The sequence below is a fragment of the Hippopotamus amphibius genome, chromosome 9 (assembly GCF_030028045.1).
Source record: "Hippopotamus amphibius kiboko isolate mHipAmp2 chromosome 9, mHipAmp2.hap2, whole genome shotgun sequence".
Classification (NCBI taxonomy): Eukaryota; Metazoa; Chordata; class Mammalia; order Artiodactyla; family Hippopotamidae; genus Hippopotamus; species Hippopotamus amphibius.
Window position 1 is genome coordinate 99,533,688 of NC_080194.1, and position 16,650 is coordinate 99,550,337.

At 35.2% G+C, this 16,650-nt stretch overlaps 1 protein-coding gene across 1 annotated transcript in view; it reads right to left on the bottom strand.

Annotated features, from left to right (window-relative positions):
• ZC3H12C (zinc finger CCCH-type containing 12C) overlaps positions 1 to 16,650 on the bottom strand; it is a 75,176-nt gene that overhangs the window by 28,794 nt on the left and 29,732 nt on the right. The window contains exon 2 of the mRNA XM_057750937.1: positions 5,971 to 6,719. Within this exon, the coding sequence (XP_057606920.1) occupies positions 5,971 to 6,719 (749 nt within the window). The remainder of the gene's footprint in view (positions 1 to 5,970; positions 6,720 to 16,650) is intronic.

Genomic DNA, 16,650 nt, shown 5'->3' on the forward strand with positions numbered 1-16,650 from the left:
AACTGTAAGACTCGGCTGTACTAAAATGGTAAACAGGCAACAGGACAGCAAAACCACCAAACAACTGACGGCAAGTTTTGGAGCCCAGGCAAGCTGGCCTTCAATATTCAAATTCACACAGAGTTCTCAAGTTCATGTAACTTCACAAACCAGATGAGATACAGAAAAGCCTTTGTGCCTTTAAAAAGAGTAATCTGTATAAATAAATCCTATTCATATAGACTGCTAAATTCTGCTCGTATTTTATAAATATCTAGGCTTAACCCACTATTCTAGATATAAAGAAAAGTTATCACAACCTGGGCATTTTTCTGTTCATATTCTGACTCTATAACCTGACTATATTTTATTTCTGTTCAAACCTTAAGAAAATGACTTCAATAATTTACCTGGAGTACTTTTTCCATATCCCAGTTAAGATTCAGATTTATTTTAACATCAGCTGGTTTCTAACAGGAGTCTTTTTGAGGGGTAGGGGTCAAGGAGATGGTTGCTTTATTTGTATTCTCTGCCATTAGATTGGTATATAAAAGCATTACTCGTAGTTCTTTTTCCAGGAGTTGTCCACAATTTAACTTTTGCATATATTTTCAAATATAAGTAGGTCTTGTCTGCAGTCTTAGTGTTCAAATCCTTCGCTAAATTTCTCTACAGAGTGAACACTCTTACAGGTGAATGGGATATGCCACTCTTCCCATGCTTCAGTCTCGGGCGGTTCCCTATTGTTAACATAGAGGCAATACGAGCATGGATCCTACTGGTCAGAAGTGGTCCACCTGAGATTTTTAGCATAGAAAATATCTGCACAAAAATGCAGCAATAAGGCTTTCCCACCAGTTAGGAGATCTGATCTAAAACAAAAAGCCTGAATTCACTGACCCAGAGAGAGGGCTTGAAATGACAGGGGAGTGGGGGCAGGGATGAATTTCAATTGTTTGTTTATATCAAAAAAGAGAAGGCTGGTGCGCCTAGCTTCTATCCCCCGAAACAGGAGAATCTGTGCTACACGTGGTGTAGAGGTAGCGATGAGGCTCTGGGTTTTTTCTTGTTCACCACTCTTATTTCATATATTTGGTAGAAGCTGAAGTAGAAGATGGAGATATGATTTTAATGAAGTCAGGTGACTATGTCATGGAAGCATCCTGAAAAAATCAAGGGCTTTTAGGAATCCAAAAGCACCAACATCCAACTTACACTCCACCCCTGATGGCTCACAAGACGATACTCTGTGAACGACAGGACACCTCATCTGAACCTAAAACCACAGGTAAATTAAAACACTGGATGCCCTTAAGGAAAAGTGAATTTAAGCTATTTGGATACATGTGGATAGAGAATAATGCTGAACTCCACTGCTGAACTACCTCAGGTTTAATGCAATCAGAATTTGAAGAATTGCAAAGCTACTTGGAGGATATAAAAATCACAACATCAAGAGAATTTCATTTCAGAAATATGATAAATATTACTTATGCTTTACTTCTGTGTCTATATCTGGAGTATACATTTCATGGTATGCTTATATTATCAAGTATCTGCACTACTATGGAAAGAAGCCTATTTGCTGAATGACCAATTTGCTAAATTACTGAGGATTTTTTTGTTTTTTTAAGAATTAAAATTAACTACAGCTTTTTGTCAGTAGTCGTTAGTTAGTCCAGTTCCACTAAATATAAATTTCATTCTGTTTCATATTTCAGAAACCAAGTACTTTTGTGCAAAAGTTTAGGGCTTTCTCTAAATTTATTTTACTCTGTTTTCTATTTTTGAATACTTATGTCTTCTTTGTTCCTATACCTCACACTGAAATAGCTATCACAAATTATGCTAGACTACGGTCTACGTATTTGTCAATTTTGAGTGAACTGCTTATTCAACAAACTTACCCAGAACTTCTATCAATGTCGCACATTTTTAAGAGGATATTAATAAACTGAAAGCAGAAGCATGCCTCCGGCAAAGCAACACAGGATTCCTGCATTCTGGGACCTACGCTGTATATTACAGTTATATGGCTGTCCCTGGGCAATTTGGGCGTCACCCAGATCTAAGAGCCCAAGTTTCCTTTATGAAACTGTAGAAATCATTGAAAACAATTGATGATATGAACATGAAGAATTAAAATATACCTATAGATCATAAGAATTAGATGGGCTGCTAAACTGCTATTTGTTAAATGCTGAATAAAAAAACTGAAAGAACTTAGTTTTTATTACATTAGTTAGTATGTTCTGGATTAAAATACAGAATCTAGCTCTTCAGTGTAATATAACTGTAATTTACTGAGCACCCACCACATGCCAGGCACTTGATATTAATTACCTTTAATTCTAATAACAAGCCTACAAGATAAGAGTTCCCCTTTTTACAATGCTAAAAACTGAGGTTGGAGAGTTTAAACAAGTTACTCAGAATCACAAAGTTAGTGTGTAGAGAATTAATTTTTTTTAAAGTCCATTTTGGTAATTTTAATAACATGCCTCTCTTTCCTACTTTTAATTTATATCTAAACAATCATTTATATCAGTTCCACTGTTGGCATTTAAATGAAACTAAAATATATTCACCTTATATGTAGAATATATCTGCCTGAGAAGTCAGAAAGGAAATAAAATAGTAGTCTATTCCTAACTCACTTTCACATTTACCTATTATAATTTACTATGATGTATATAAAATTGTTATGTAATAGGTTTGCTAACAGACCATGAGTAGGATATGAATTTACAATTAAAAGCACGCTTGTCATATTTTATGCAACAGGGGATGGGTAAATCTCTGCATTTTTGTCAAATTCAGACTTTGAATCTGAAGTAGATATGCATTTCTAAATGACTTTTCTATTTTATGTTGATAAGTGGCAGAATGTAAAAGTTTACTACGCATTTCCATGAGTTCCGGCACTTTCAAAGTTATGGATGTGGTAGAGCAATGTGACTGACAGTATAATGCTGCTGTAATAAAAATTTCCTGTCAACGTGTCCTCTCCTGAAATGCCTGACGCATCTCAGTTTATGTGTCAGATTAAAATATGTGATGGAGGGAAGAACTGAATCTATACTGTGCCATCTCTCTAGCAAAAGAAACAGAATGAGGCCAAGAGTGTGGGGGTAGAAGTGTTTTCAACAATTATATGTAATAGATTGTTTGAAATGCCCTAATTATGCCATTTATTTTTATATCTCATGTGGGATAATAATGTTTAGAGTTTTATGCAAATTTTCAGTTATCCAAGTACTTGTCAATTACCACTGGGAATGAGGAGGTTTCAGTCACATGAGTTGCTCCAACCATGACATCATTTATCTAAACAATATCCATTAAAAAAATTCACTTCTATGGGCTCTAAGTTTTATGAGTCTGAGGCTGTTTTTCCCCTCCAAGGTGGTTCCTCTGACTACCCCAAAGTGTATTTACCTCCAATGCCAAATTCTCTACTTGCTTCTTTCTTGTCTCCTCATTCAGCGAACTTTGCTTCAAAACTTAAACTCTCATATTATTGCTATTGTGGAGACTTTTCCCCATCCCCCAGCTTATATAGTTTCGCTCTCTACCAAACTAAAAATCCTTTCCCAACTCTTCCTCCTCTTTCTTCCTTTCCCCTGTCAGCTTTCTAGAATAACAGTCTAGCTCTATTCCTTCATTTCTTGACGTCTTGTAACTGGGTTTCTATCTTTAACTCCCTATGGCATTCTTGAAGACAATGGCTTCCTGGCTGTCATGTCCTTGGATCTTTTTTCAGTTCTAGCCACCGGATACGCTCTCCTTAAAGCCTCCGCTTCCTTGAGTTGATAGCATTTGTATGTCTCTTGGTTTTACCGGCACTAACCTTTTTGCTAAGACTGGTACTTTTCACACTACTCTTTCCCCAGATCATCAGTTTCTTCTACCTCCTGACCTATTGATATCCACGCTTCTCATGTTGCATGGTTCTCAGCACTGGCTAGGCGTCAGAAATACACTGGCACTTTAAAAATAGTATACAGTTATTTGGGCTCTATCATACTCCATTGAATCAGTTCTCCAAGAGTTGAGCCCTGGAAGATGTATTTTCTTAAGAACCTCTCTGATGCTTTTGGTATATGGTCATAGTTATAGGTATTTCTCCAGGACCTATTACCTTCCTTCATTACTCTCTCGCTTAGCGATTCCATAATGTTTTGGCTTTACACATCATCACTCTGCTAAGGTAATTGTTCACTAGTTCTGGATTATTATAAGGAAAAAAAAATCATATCATGGCCAAGTTTGGGAAAGATCAGACAACAGAGAGGTTATTTTACTGAACGACTTCTCAAGGTTATATATACACTTCATACCTCTATGACACCTACCCTTTTTACTCCATTAAAAAGGGTTGTTTGCATTCAAATTATCTCCTACCTCCTATAGTCCACTTTAACTATCACAGCCAGATTATCAGTTTAAGGCACAGCTCTACTGTTGACATTACCCTCCTCAAAAATCTTCAGTGACCTTTGGATTAGAGCCAAGTTTAAATTCTCTAGCTTAGCATTCAAGGCCTTGGAAGATCTGGCTTGAACCTTTTCAACTTGTTTTTACCTTTCATTATATGATGAAAAATGTATCTGGACTTTGAAGGCGGACATATTTGGGTCTGAATTATGTTTTACCTTGGGCAAGTAATTTAAATACTGCAAGTCTCATGTGCTTATAAATGAAAGAAAGATAACTTTTCCATCAGGTGGAAGCAGTATTATTTTGAGGATTACAAGTTGGTCCTTCTCATACCCTATGCAGAAATACTTGCTATCACCTAAAAACAGTGGTTCTCAAATTTCAGTAGGCATCATTATTAGTAGGGGTATTTGTTACAAAAGGAGATGGCTGGGCTACACCTTGATCTAGACTTGGTAGGTCTGTGTGTGGATTTGGTAGGTTTCTAGAACTACACTGTCTAATATGTAGCTACAAGCTACACGTGGCTATTAAGCACCTGACATATGGCTAATCTGAACTGAGCTGGGCTATAAGTTAAGATACCTGATTTTAAGACTTAAGATGAAAGAAATAATGCAAAAATATCTCATTAACAATTTTTTTATTGAATACACATTGAAATGATATTTTGGCTATACTGGCCTAAATAAAATATATTATTCATATTAACTTCACTTGTTTCTTTTAATTTTTTAACGTAGGTACCGAAAAATATTAAATGACATGTGCCTCATGTTACATTTCCACTGAACAGCACTGCTCTAGAATGTACACTAGTTAGAACAAGTTCCACAGATAATACTTTGGTAGCTATCCTCAGATCACCTTGAGAAACAATATATGAAATGTTAAGCTTTCTGAAAGAAGAACCAATGCCTTTATATATCTTTATAACCCCACAGTATTCTGAATACTGTGGGCAGTTAACTATATACTAATGGAATTTAGATGCACTTTACATTTTAAGCCATCAAAATCCATAAAAAATTTCATTGGAAGTTTTGCTTTTGTTTTTTTCTGCCAGTTCCTAAAAAATTATTTTTGAATTACATTTCTTATATGGAACAAAAAACCCCTGAAATTATGGCACTGATTTGTTTCCGAATCAATAGAAATAATATTCTCAAAGAACTGGGATTTTTATCTTATGTATAGAAATAGGCCATTTATCTCCCTAGGTTCCAAGTATGTTCAGTATGGTCATACTGAATTTCTTCAATTAAAACTAATATCTAACACTATACTGGGAACAATTTTTATACCATAGTAATTCAGCCAGATGGCGGTGGGGGGAGACATATCTACAGAAAAGGAGGTCTTTTATTTAGGGACAAACGAGCTAAGAACGGCTGACCGCTCTGGAAGCAGAGAACTAAGAGAGACAATTAGAAACATGGAAGCTAATGCTGGGATGCAGAACCACCATGACGTTAATGGCTGTTAGAAGAGAAACAGTCACAAAACACGTTTTCAAGACTGGTAATAATGCGTGAAGGTTTCCCCACTTACCTCATTGCCACGTTGCTGCCATCGATAACTATCGGTCTCAGATTTTCCCCATCATCTGTTACAATCTCTTGCATGGGAGACTCAGACCGCTGAGATTCCAGGGAAGATGTTTCCCGCACTATACTGTTAATGGTACTAACTGTTTGTTCAGCCTCACTTTTATTTCCAAGTTTGACAAGTTCTCCCAAAATGTCATTGATTAAAGCATCAGTACCAAGTTTGTTTAGCACAAGCTGAATCTGTTCTTCAGAATAACCTAACTTCAGTGCAAACTCCAGTTTTGTTTGGTATTCTCGGACCACATCAGGGGGTTTCTTCACTTCCTTGGATGGCTGGGACTCTTCAGGTTTGAAGTCTTGTAAAATTTCACTGCGTTTGAGTATGCGAGGCTCTAAACAGGGAGACCTACATAGCTGTCTGTGAGTCTTGGTTAATAAGCATGGCTCTACGCAAATGCTACTTAATTGTGCTGACTCATTGTCAGAATTTGTGCTTTCTTCAGAGTCACCAGAGCTCGCATTCTCTTCACACACCTCTTTTTCTTCTTTCCCGGAATTAACTTTATCCATTGTTGGTTTCTCTACCATTGACCAAGGTATAGATGTACTTAAATGTGGGTCAGTGCTCTCCACATAAAGGTGGCCTAGGTCATGCCCCAGATGATCCTTCAAGCCCATGAAGCTGTTATGTGTACTTGACTCCACTTTGCTGTTTTTTCTGTATTCTTGAATGCAAAGCACCCCGTATTCCTAGAGAAAAATGTAGAATATTTAGAATTTCATAGTTACTGTTTCATTTTTATTTCAATAAAGAAGTTGGGAAAGAATTACCAAACTACTGAATATCAACTTTGTTTTGTCTACATCCTCTCATCCCTCAAAATACCCTTCCAAGATAGTATCATGTCCTGTTTTTCAGATGATGAAATTAGAAATTAAAAAGGCCAAGTGTTCCCTCCAAGGCAACAAAGGAAATAGGCAGAGGAACTGGATTTTTTACCCAGTTTTGTCTGACTCTGAAACCCATGCCTCCCCCACTATATCATGCTGTTTCTCAGTCCTGATGGAAGAGATTTCCCCACAGTTAGAAAGGCCTGTGTTTCTAGAGTGACACAGAATATTATAAAAAAGCATGTTTTAGATGTGCTATCACAGGGTACATACATTTTCTCTAAAAGAATTCATAGAAATTTGCAAAAATCCTTTTAGAGAGAAAGCCATGTGAAAAGGGAAACATTAACTTATAATTTAAAAGCTATTGTTAATTTGGATCAAGCTTAACAACACTCTAAAGACTTTCGAAAATAATTCAGATACTGCAATGAAAGAGCCCATATTCTACAACAGGCAACAAGGAATGAAATAATTACAGAGTGAATTATATTCCTTTTAAGAGATGAAAAGTTTTGCCCTAATAATCTTTATTTCGTGAATCCTGAAAACAATAACAGAAATACAATTCTCAACACTGTGCTACCCTTATTAAGTGCCAGGGACTACAGTCTATTTCATTCAGGGGGAAAAGCTCTTATTCTATGCATATTGATAGCAAGCACAGGAATGAAATAGTTCACATAAAATTAGCAGAGAATAATTAAGTACATTGAAAAAATGTTATCTTAATTTCTTGAATTTTATGGCAGAAAATATTTCTGTATTACATTAGATAATTAGCTATTATCTGCATTTAGTTTAAAAAGTCATCTTTTCTTCTATTTTCCCCCTACAAGAATGCTTTTACTATTTAAAATGCTTTTGCTATTTTACTATTTTCCCTGAAGTCCTGTTTCCAGGAACAGGTTAGCAAAATAAAATTATTTTCTCCTGTGCTTCACTGTCAGGACTATCTGCACATCAGGAGTTTACTCATTAAGGCAATTCCAGTGTTCTATGCATGGATAACATCAGGAAGCCAGTGGTAGCTGAATTTGAGACTGTCATAAGACACCTGTTTAAATAACCTAAAAAAGAAAACTGGAAAAACATTTTATTCTACAGCTCCTCAACATCTTATTTACACTAGAAAGGAGCTATTATATAAATGTTAAGAGAAAATGCTAAGTGATTTTCTAAGAAGTCACACATTTGAATGCATTTGGTGAACTTATTAGAGAGTGAAGTATTTCTACATAATGAAATGAATTATATTAACTATGGTAAATACTAGAAAAGAGACCATGGCATCTTTAGCTTGATAACAGTACACTTAAAATTCCTTCAGTGTAGAACTCCTGCACACTTCTACAGGAGTTTCTTCAGTTTTCTCCCCTGAGAAGACAGATAACTTTAACATCATTGTTCTACTAATACAGCATTCATTAGTTTTAAAGAAACATCACACTCTCCTGGTTCCTGATCGCACAACTGATAAAAAGAAATTTTCCTTGGGAGACCTCTACATCCATCTGCTCCATTATGAAACTGTATCCATTTCGTTTTTTTTCTATTAATATGGATATGCATGAGCCCAATTATTAGAATTAAAGGAAGGGATTTTGAAAGCAAATCATTATACTCAGTGATTTATTAACTACTGTAATATACTGACACCATAATGCAAGCAACAAATCACAACAGCATCCTAATAAAGGGATACAGTTAAAAAGAAAAATCTGCACTATGGCCTTGGTAGAGCTCCCACCAAAAGTATCTTAAACAAGGAAAACCTATTGGAAGCTGGGTGCCTGGCAACCAGAGCTGGTTGCTAAGCGGCACTCTTTCAACGCGCCATCATGAATGCTAGCACAGTGAAAGAATAATTTGGTATGAACAAAAGCCTATAAAAGAGACTGGGACTTAAGTGCGTCTGGTTTACCCTCTGAGAACAATGCAGCTGCCAAACCAATCTGGAAGCTCCGACATCATTGTTCTGTAAACCCCACAATCTGCTCTGACTGCAGGAAGTGTATTTAATGGGCAACATTTTTGATCTCTCCTGAAAAGTTTGGATTCTGCATAAGTGCTGTTGTGAGATAATGCTTCAAGATAATGACTCACTGACCAAATCCCTGAATTGAACTAAGAAATATTATTTTAATATCGAGCTGTAGTGTTTTTCTTTTGGACTGTTTTAAACAAGGTGAATACTTTCCGAAAAATACAGCCAGTGGGGAACATCAGAATGAAACGTTATGTTTAAAGAGTAAGTGAATTATTCTTAATTTTCACATTTTTCAAAGAAGCAAAACCAGATATTATAAAGTTTTTAAACTGAAAATTATCCACACTAAAGTCGTATTTGACTCTTTCTGTATCACTTTCAGTCTAATATTAAAAAAGTGTTGGTGACACTATGTAAATCTGTTCTGCTATGTAATTTTATTATATGGCTATAATGATTAAATAGGGAGAAAAATGGGATTATCAGTTGTTTGCTTTTTATAATGTTAAACCAGATAAAACTCATTTGTATTCAGATGTATTTAGTGAATGCCACACACCTTGAACTTGTGATAATTCATATCATTTATATAACTTATATATACTATTTAAATAAAATATTTCCAAGTGAGGTAACATGATTTTTAATATTAGGTATAACTGTGAGCTTGACCTACACTACTTCAAAAATGTATACCTAATTTTGTTAGGCAAAATAACTTTCCTTTTAAACTATTCTTGTTGAACTTCTTTTCACACTGACAGGTCTCTCTTCATCTTCCAGATTTCATTGGTTACTTCAAGGAAAGTTATCGAATGTCATCTTGTACTAAATAAACAGTTAAATAATTTTTAGTTCCTATAAACTAACAGACTATAAGGAAAAATAAGTTCAATTACTAGGCCTATAAGCTGCATATATTTTCTCCATTACATAATATAAATTTGAAATAACTTATTTTTATTGACCCAAATGGTAAAGATTTGGTTTTTAAAATTTTGACCTCTAAAATGCTTCCTTATTCACTTGTAATTGGTAAAACATTGCCCTGAATTAATATGGCACTAAAAAAAAATTTTGGCAGTATTTTAAATCATTCAACAAAAAATAAAATGCTCGTCTTAAGATTTAAAAGCTGACAAAAATATTTTCATAGGCTGTAGTACTACTTAATGCAATGTAATGTATAAAACTTATAAGGAATTATTATAAGATATCAGAACAAAGAATGGTATATGATCTTTATTTTTGTTCAGTGCCTTAAAAATGATCAATATAATTTTGAAAATGACTGGCAAAGACTCCAATAATACCACAAAATTTACTATTATATGTAAGGGAAAAAACACTTTTCTCCTTAATTTTTAAACCATTTATTAGACTTTTAAGCTTTGCCACTTACTGAAATTCAAACGCATACAAATCATCTTTAAATTAATCAACTATTAACAAAAGTAATTTTCCTCATTTCGTGAAGAAGCAGCCAAGACAAAGTTTCACACTCAAAGTCAGTCAGTGTTTATATTCCCATAGTTATCAAAAAAACTTCAAGAACACGGCTTAACTTTTAGGCTGTATATCAGAGACCCTTATAACTGGCCTTTACATACTATACTCATGAATACAGAAGGTATGGGGCAAACATATAAAGGTCTGAAAACAGATTTCTGCACTTATAGAGCTTTAGATTTTCTCCAAATATTGTATTGGAAACTAAAACAATTTTTCTTGCTGAAGGCCCAATAAGTTAAAAATGAAATACGACTATATGTTGAAAAAGAACTAAAATGTCATGCTAATTTTTTAGATGATAAAGTATAACCAGTTATTTTAATTGATAAAAAGAAGCTTTATACTAGCTGAAAGCAGATTTATGATGTAATGGCTATTTACTAGAAATCTGCTGCATACACAAACAGTCCAATGAGTGAGATTTTCTGAAAGTTTTCATTAGATAACTCAATAAAACTTTTTTTTTATATTCTAAAGAGAGTCGTATTAATCAGGAATATTAGACCACAAATTTGTTAGATCAATTTGTTTGTTTGTAACATCAAGTTACAATGCCATAAAGTGGGTTCTGGTTGTTATCCAAATGGTAATAGTATGAGAACAATGAAAATAAAATAATGAATATGTAATAAATACCTACTGCTGTAGTCTCTGTGTATTTAATTACCGTTGTATTTCAGTGAGTGCTGTTGTCTGCATCCCTCTGGCTAACAAAAGAAGGATGTCCCTTTGAACAGATTGGTTAATGCTCTGGGGCAACAGATGTCTACTGGAACTGCAGGAGACCAGCAACTGGTGGCCTGACCATCTTCTGAAAACTTTCAATAGACTTATGCATATGTTCACACAATAGAGCATGTGGTAGAAATGAAAACCTCTTTTTAACCCTTTATGCTCTTTCTTTTCCTCCCAACTGATAGATGAAAGTCTTTGTCTCCTCTCTTGCCCATTACAGATCTCTTGAAAGCAATAGTTCTCCAAGTGACATCTTCAATCTAATATCTGAAACTAATGCAAGCAAAAAAAAAAAAAAGGGAGAGAAGAAACTGGAAACTATACATGAGTATTAAAACTGCTGACAAAGCAATTGAATGCTTAATCATCACAATTAAAACAAGCTGAAACATCTAACAGCAATTATCTCCCCAAGCTAGATTTTTAAGACAATGGAAAAATCTATCAAATCTTACTATCATTTTATAGCACCTAGGTCTGACAGTGACACCTTAAGAAACCTGAGAATGTGACAAGATAAAATCTAAATGCATTGTTTATCAATATATCAGAACGTTATAACTTATTTTTAAGTACAAACGGTTACATGCCATGCCTAATGCCTTGCAAATGTTTATGAAACTGCAAGTAATTATTTATATAACTTTAGGTTCTAAAAATGTAAAGAATCTGCTTCACAGACATTTTACAGAAAGAATTTAATTTTCTGGTATTTTGGCACTATGTAATAATTTGTAGGCTTTCATTTGAGGTGCATTCTACCCTTAACAGAGTTCAAATTAATAATCTGAATATTTAGCAAAGTTTAACTTCCAAGGTATTAAGTAGCACACATACTCACGTTGGCAGGAAAACACAAAGACATTGGTTTCTGTAGCAGCTTCAGCAGTAACTCCTTAACACAATTTTAGCTGCAGACTTCCAGGCAGGCAAGAAGAACAATGAATGGATGAACAGATGGAATGGCAATGTCTTTGCTTAACCTATTACAGAGTGGAATAACAGCCAATCATAGGCCAGAAAGCTCACAATTAGCCGGCCAGGCAGATGCAAGCCAACCTCAGCACCCTGCGTCAGGTTCGCAGGTTTCTAAGATAAGCACGTTGATGTCATTCTCGGGTCTGCCCCGGGCAGCATGTGTATTAACTAGGGGTGTGCAGCAACAATAGGCCATGCAAAGCTGACTAGTAGGCAGCTGCTCTTTGAGAGCAGAGTCATTAGGGAGCAGGCTGCCAACAAGTAACACCTGGCTTGGGCAGACTTCAGCTTTTCCTCCCTGTTTTTAAACAAAACAAAGAAAGCAATTATATTTTAAAGTAGTAAAAGTTGCATGTTTCCAAAAAGTTGAGGCTATCCTCTAGTCTATTAGCTTTTTGTTTATGAGAAATAAAGAAAACGAGGCGTGTCAAAGTAGCAATTAACTACTGCAGCAATCCCCTTTCTTTAATAAATGATTTACTGGTGAAATGAGACAAAGGTTATAGTAAGACTACTTCCCTGGAAATACTGGAAATATAAAATATTTGTAAGTATTGGTTGATTTGTTGCAAGCCAATAAAACAAACAAAAAAGAGATGATGAAAATAAGATTGCAAAAGAAAAAGGTTTAAGAGCTTACAAACAGAACTGATTTTTAAAAGCTCATTAAAAGTACAGTGCATTAAGATAAAACAAGTTTGGTCCAACTTTGTGCCGAATGAGTCATCTAAACTGAATATTTAGACAAAACTATTTAACGTCAACCTAAAATCACCAGAACGACCCACTTTATTTACATCAAAGAGCAGTGTAAAATTATTTTATTATGGATACTAGCTAATTATGTAATTAAATAAAAGCAAAATATTTCATTATGTTTTAATATACACAACATGATGTTATTTGTTCTATTACTATTTCATAAAATTTTTAAGATGTGATACTCAAATTTCAGTTCAGGAACAATCTAACTTTACACACAAGAAACATTGTAATATTTTTAAAGGATATAAAGTATACAAAAATCAGCTCTGTCAGTGAGGACACTTGTTATCCCAAATTTATTTCAAAATTCCAGACTACAGTATTTATGTTATGGACTACTTGCTTTTGAGAGCTGCATAAATTACATCTTGCGTGGCCTCTGATTATGAAAATTCAATCAAAATTTAAACACCATCAGGTGTTGTGAGACTATTTCCCTACTAAAGAAAATCTAGAGCTGTTCTACTACCTACTTATATGATGTAGAACACACACACTCTCTCTCACACGTATTCCCTTTTCATTCCAGTGCAAATTGAAAGGGTGAAGGCAAAAAGCTCCTCTTAAAATACAATTTTCTGATATAGGCTGATTTATGCAGAGCCTAGGCTTTCCCATTATACAATCAAGCACTCTAAAGGTATAATATTTGGTTAAAGCACCCCAGACAATCTCAAACAATCTAAATCAGTCTCTCTTCTCACACGCAAATACAGAGGCTACTCACAGTTAGGACCATGTGAGAATACTTGGGAAAAAAGTTAATATTGGCTGAGACTCTTGGGCATGTCCTAATTGTGCCTAGTCAAATGTAAATAAGAGGTACTCTATTTACAAAAGAAAGGGGAAATCTACTCTATGTGGTTAAAATTTTTCAGTTACCTCACCGAAAACATTCCTTATGCCTACTAAAAGCCTAAAAAATTATTGCTGTTTCCAGAAAAAACTAAAATACAAAGTATGGTATTTGTAGATTACCATTTATCTATAGATATTTTCCCTCAAAAAGACCTTACTATTCCATGAAAGTATGTTATTCCAAATGTTTATAGAAAATTAAAAAATCTGTGAAAGTATTTTTAAATGTATTTATTAGATTCTGAATGTCGAACTAATTTCTAAAGGAAGAACTATTCTTTTTCTGCCAAGGGTTACAGTAATGTTTTTGCAACAGTTGCACCCGTAGCCTAATTTCATAAGCCCACCAAAGATCAAGATAAAGCATTTCTAATATTATAGTTTATTGCAAATTATAATGTGATTTACATACAGTTCAAATTTTGTATCTTGGGTAAGAATATGAACATCACAGAAATCAAGAAAGTTAGAATTTTTTTTTTTTTGATGGTGTGGTGGTACTTTTTTAAAATTTTTCATAAGTAGAAAGATCATCAACTGAAAAAAAGTAAGAAAGATAAATCAAGGCCACTAGTGTAGTTAGTAAATACACTTCTGGTAAAACTGTTTGATTAAATAAGATTAAGATGAAAAATAAGACATATTCATGCAAAGCAGTTACAAATAAAACCTAATAAAACTTAAGCTATGTACTGACTAGAGATAGTGAGGTCAATATTTATTAACTTACAATAAAACCTTTTCCCTTTTGTATATAAAAGACACTCTTTAGTATGAATAGACAGTCCCTCTTTCCCTTGGGCTTTCTTTCTTTTTACCCCTTTGCTACTATAGTTACTACTTTATAACTTTAATTCAGGAGGAGGAGGAATCTTCTCACTAATTCCTACCAGAGTGAACACAAAGAATGAGAGAAAACTACCCAAGAGCTCAGCAGGAAGCCTGATCCCTAGCACAGGATTAAGCTTTTTTGCAAACAGCAAATAAAGGCAGTGACCTAAAAAAGCTAATCAGATCCTGCTGTGGTATTTAGACTATCTTGGTTGCTAGTATTGGATAAGGTTAAGCACATTAAAACATCTGCAGGTGAAAAGAGGCCCTCCCCTGCCTTTCTTAGTCACATGGCCCTGGTCTACTTCCCACTGCAGAGATCATGCAAAGAGCTGTACTGGGCTGTCTGGGTCACTGCAATAAATGACTGAGCACAGGGTGCAATTATGACAGTGTGGTTTTAGGAATAACACTAAAATCTGTCAATGTCAAGGGCTTTTCTAACATTTGAAAATTCAACTATTTGCTGAGGTATGAATGTGAAACATGTGGGTTTTGATGCTAGTGTTGGAATCAATTCTCTCTGTCACCAGTGATCCAAGCCGCCTTCCTGGTACCTTTCTCCTAATATGGATTTGTTCTCCTTCAACCTAAAACAGCTTTTCATCCTAACACCACCAACCATAGAAGTAAGATTAGTAAATCAAATTTTCCTTATTGTCCACAGAATGCTGAAAGGTTAAATTTTTAACCAAAAACTCTCATCATTTTTGAAAAAGAAAAACAGAAACAAAAACCACCAACCAACCAATCAACCAAAAACCTAATTTATACACATGGTGTAAAAGAATGGAGCAAAATCAATCAGGCACTAACTCTAACCTCTGACTGTTATTATATTTAGTATATCAGATGGGCATGAGAGCTTTAATATATTTCATCTCCTTAGGCTTAGATTACTTTCGTTTCTTAATTTATCTCCTTCCTTGAATATCCCCTAAGTACATCCCTCCCTAAGTAATTTTCAATGACACCACTCTTAGGCTTAAAAAAAAAAAATCTCAGCAGTAGATCATGTCTCTGGTCCTCTGCTTGGTTTCAAGACTCCTTACAACTGAGGCTCCTCTAGCCCTGTAATCTTATTTCCCACTTCAGTTAAGGTAAAGGAATAGCAAAAGTGAAGTCACAGATGCTGAAACAACTGTCCCTTCACCCAAGTGTTCTCTTGCACAGCCTTACCTACCCAAATCACATCTGTTGTTCTAATAAGCCCAGCTCAAGGCTTATTTTTCCATGAAAATCTTCTTGGACCAGTCTGGTTTTTGTTGAATTTCTATAACATGAATAGTCTGAACTGTACAATACAGCACTTGTTTATGAACCAGGCTGTATGCCTCCTGAGGGCAGATCCATTTAATCTTCGATAATCCACACAGAACAAAACCTACACGGTATCCAGCAGTGTGTTGCTATCGAGAAGACATCCATCTCAGTGAAAAACAGGACCAGTAAAAAAACAGCCTTCTGCAAATCTGTATGCAAGGCATTCATATGAACAAAATGCTCCCTGCTAGCTTTTATTTCTCTTTGTGACAGGGTGAGCTCATCAAAGAGCCTGCAGTGATTCACAATGTTCCTGTAGCCCTGGCTCTGCCACTGGGGCTACTTACAACATCCAAGGCAGCTAGCTGTGGAACTGAGTGAGCTCAAGCCTGGCAGGGATGAGAGGTCTTTTCCTGCAGTCTCCTTCTCTGGCTTCAATTTCCTAACTAGAGTGGCATCCCTTGGAGTAACACTCTGGCCTCTTCCTCCTCACTTTGAGGATGACTTATCTGAGGGGTAAGTCTGGGAAGAGGAGTTGTGTAAGCAAAGTGCAGCCCCTTTGTCTGCACATTTTTCTTGGGATTTGCCCAGATGCAGACAACATGCAGTTGTTTTGCTCTCCAGCACTGCCTGAGATTGGATGATTAAAGCTTTCTAATTTGGGGGTTCAATGTTACTAAGCCCTTTTTGCTGTGCTCTTAAGCCATGTTCTGCAATAGCTCCATAAAAAAAAAAAAAGAGCTGCTATTTTGATGTCCATCTTCCTGGCTCCTTTGTCTATTTCTCAATTGGTTCAGAACTAAGGCTGGAAAGAGAACTCCTCAAACAACATTCAATAAGAAGTTTTGTATTAAGAAC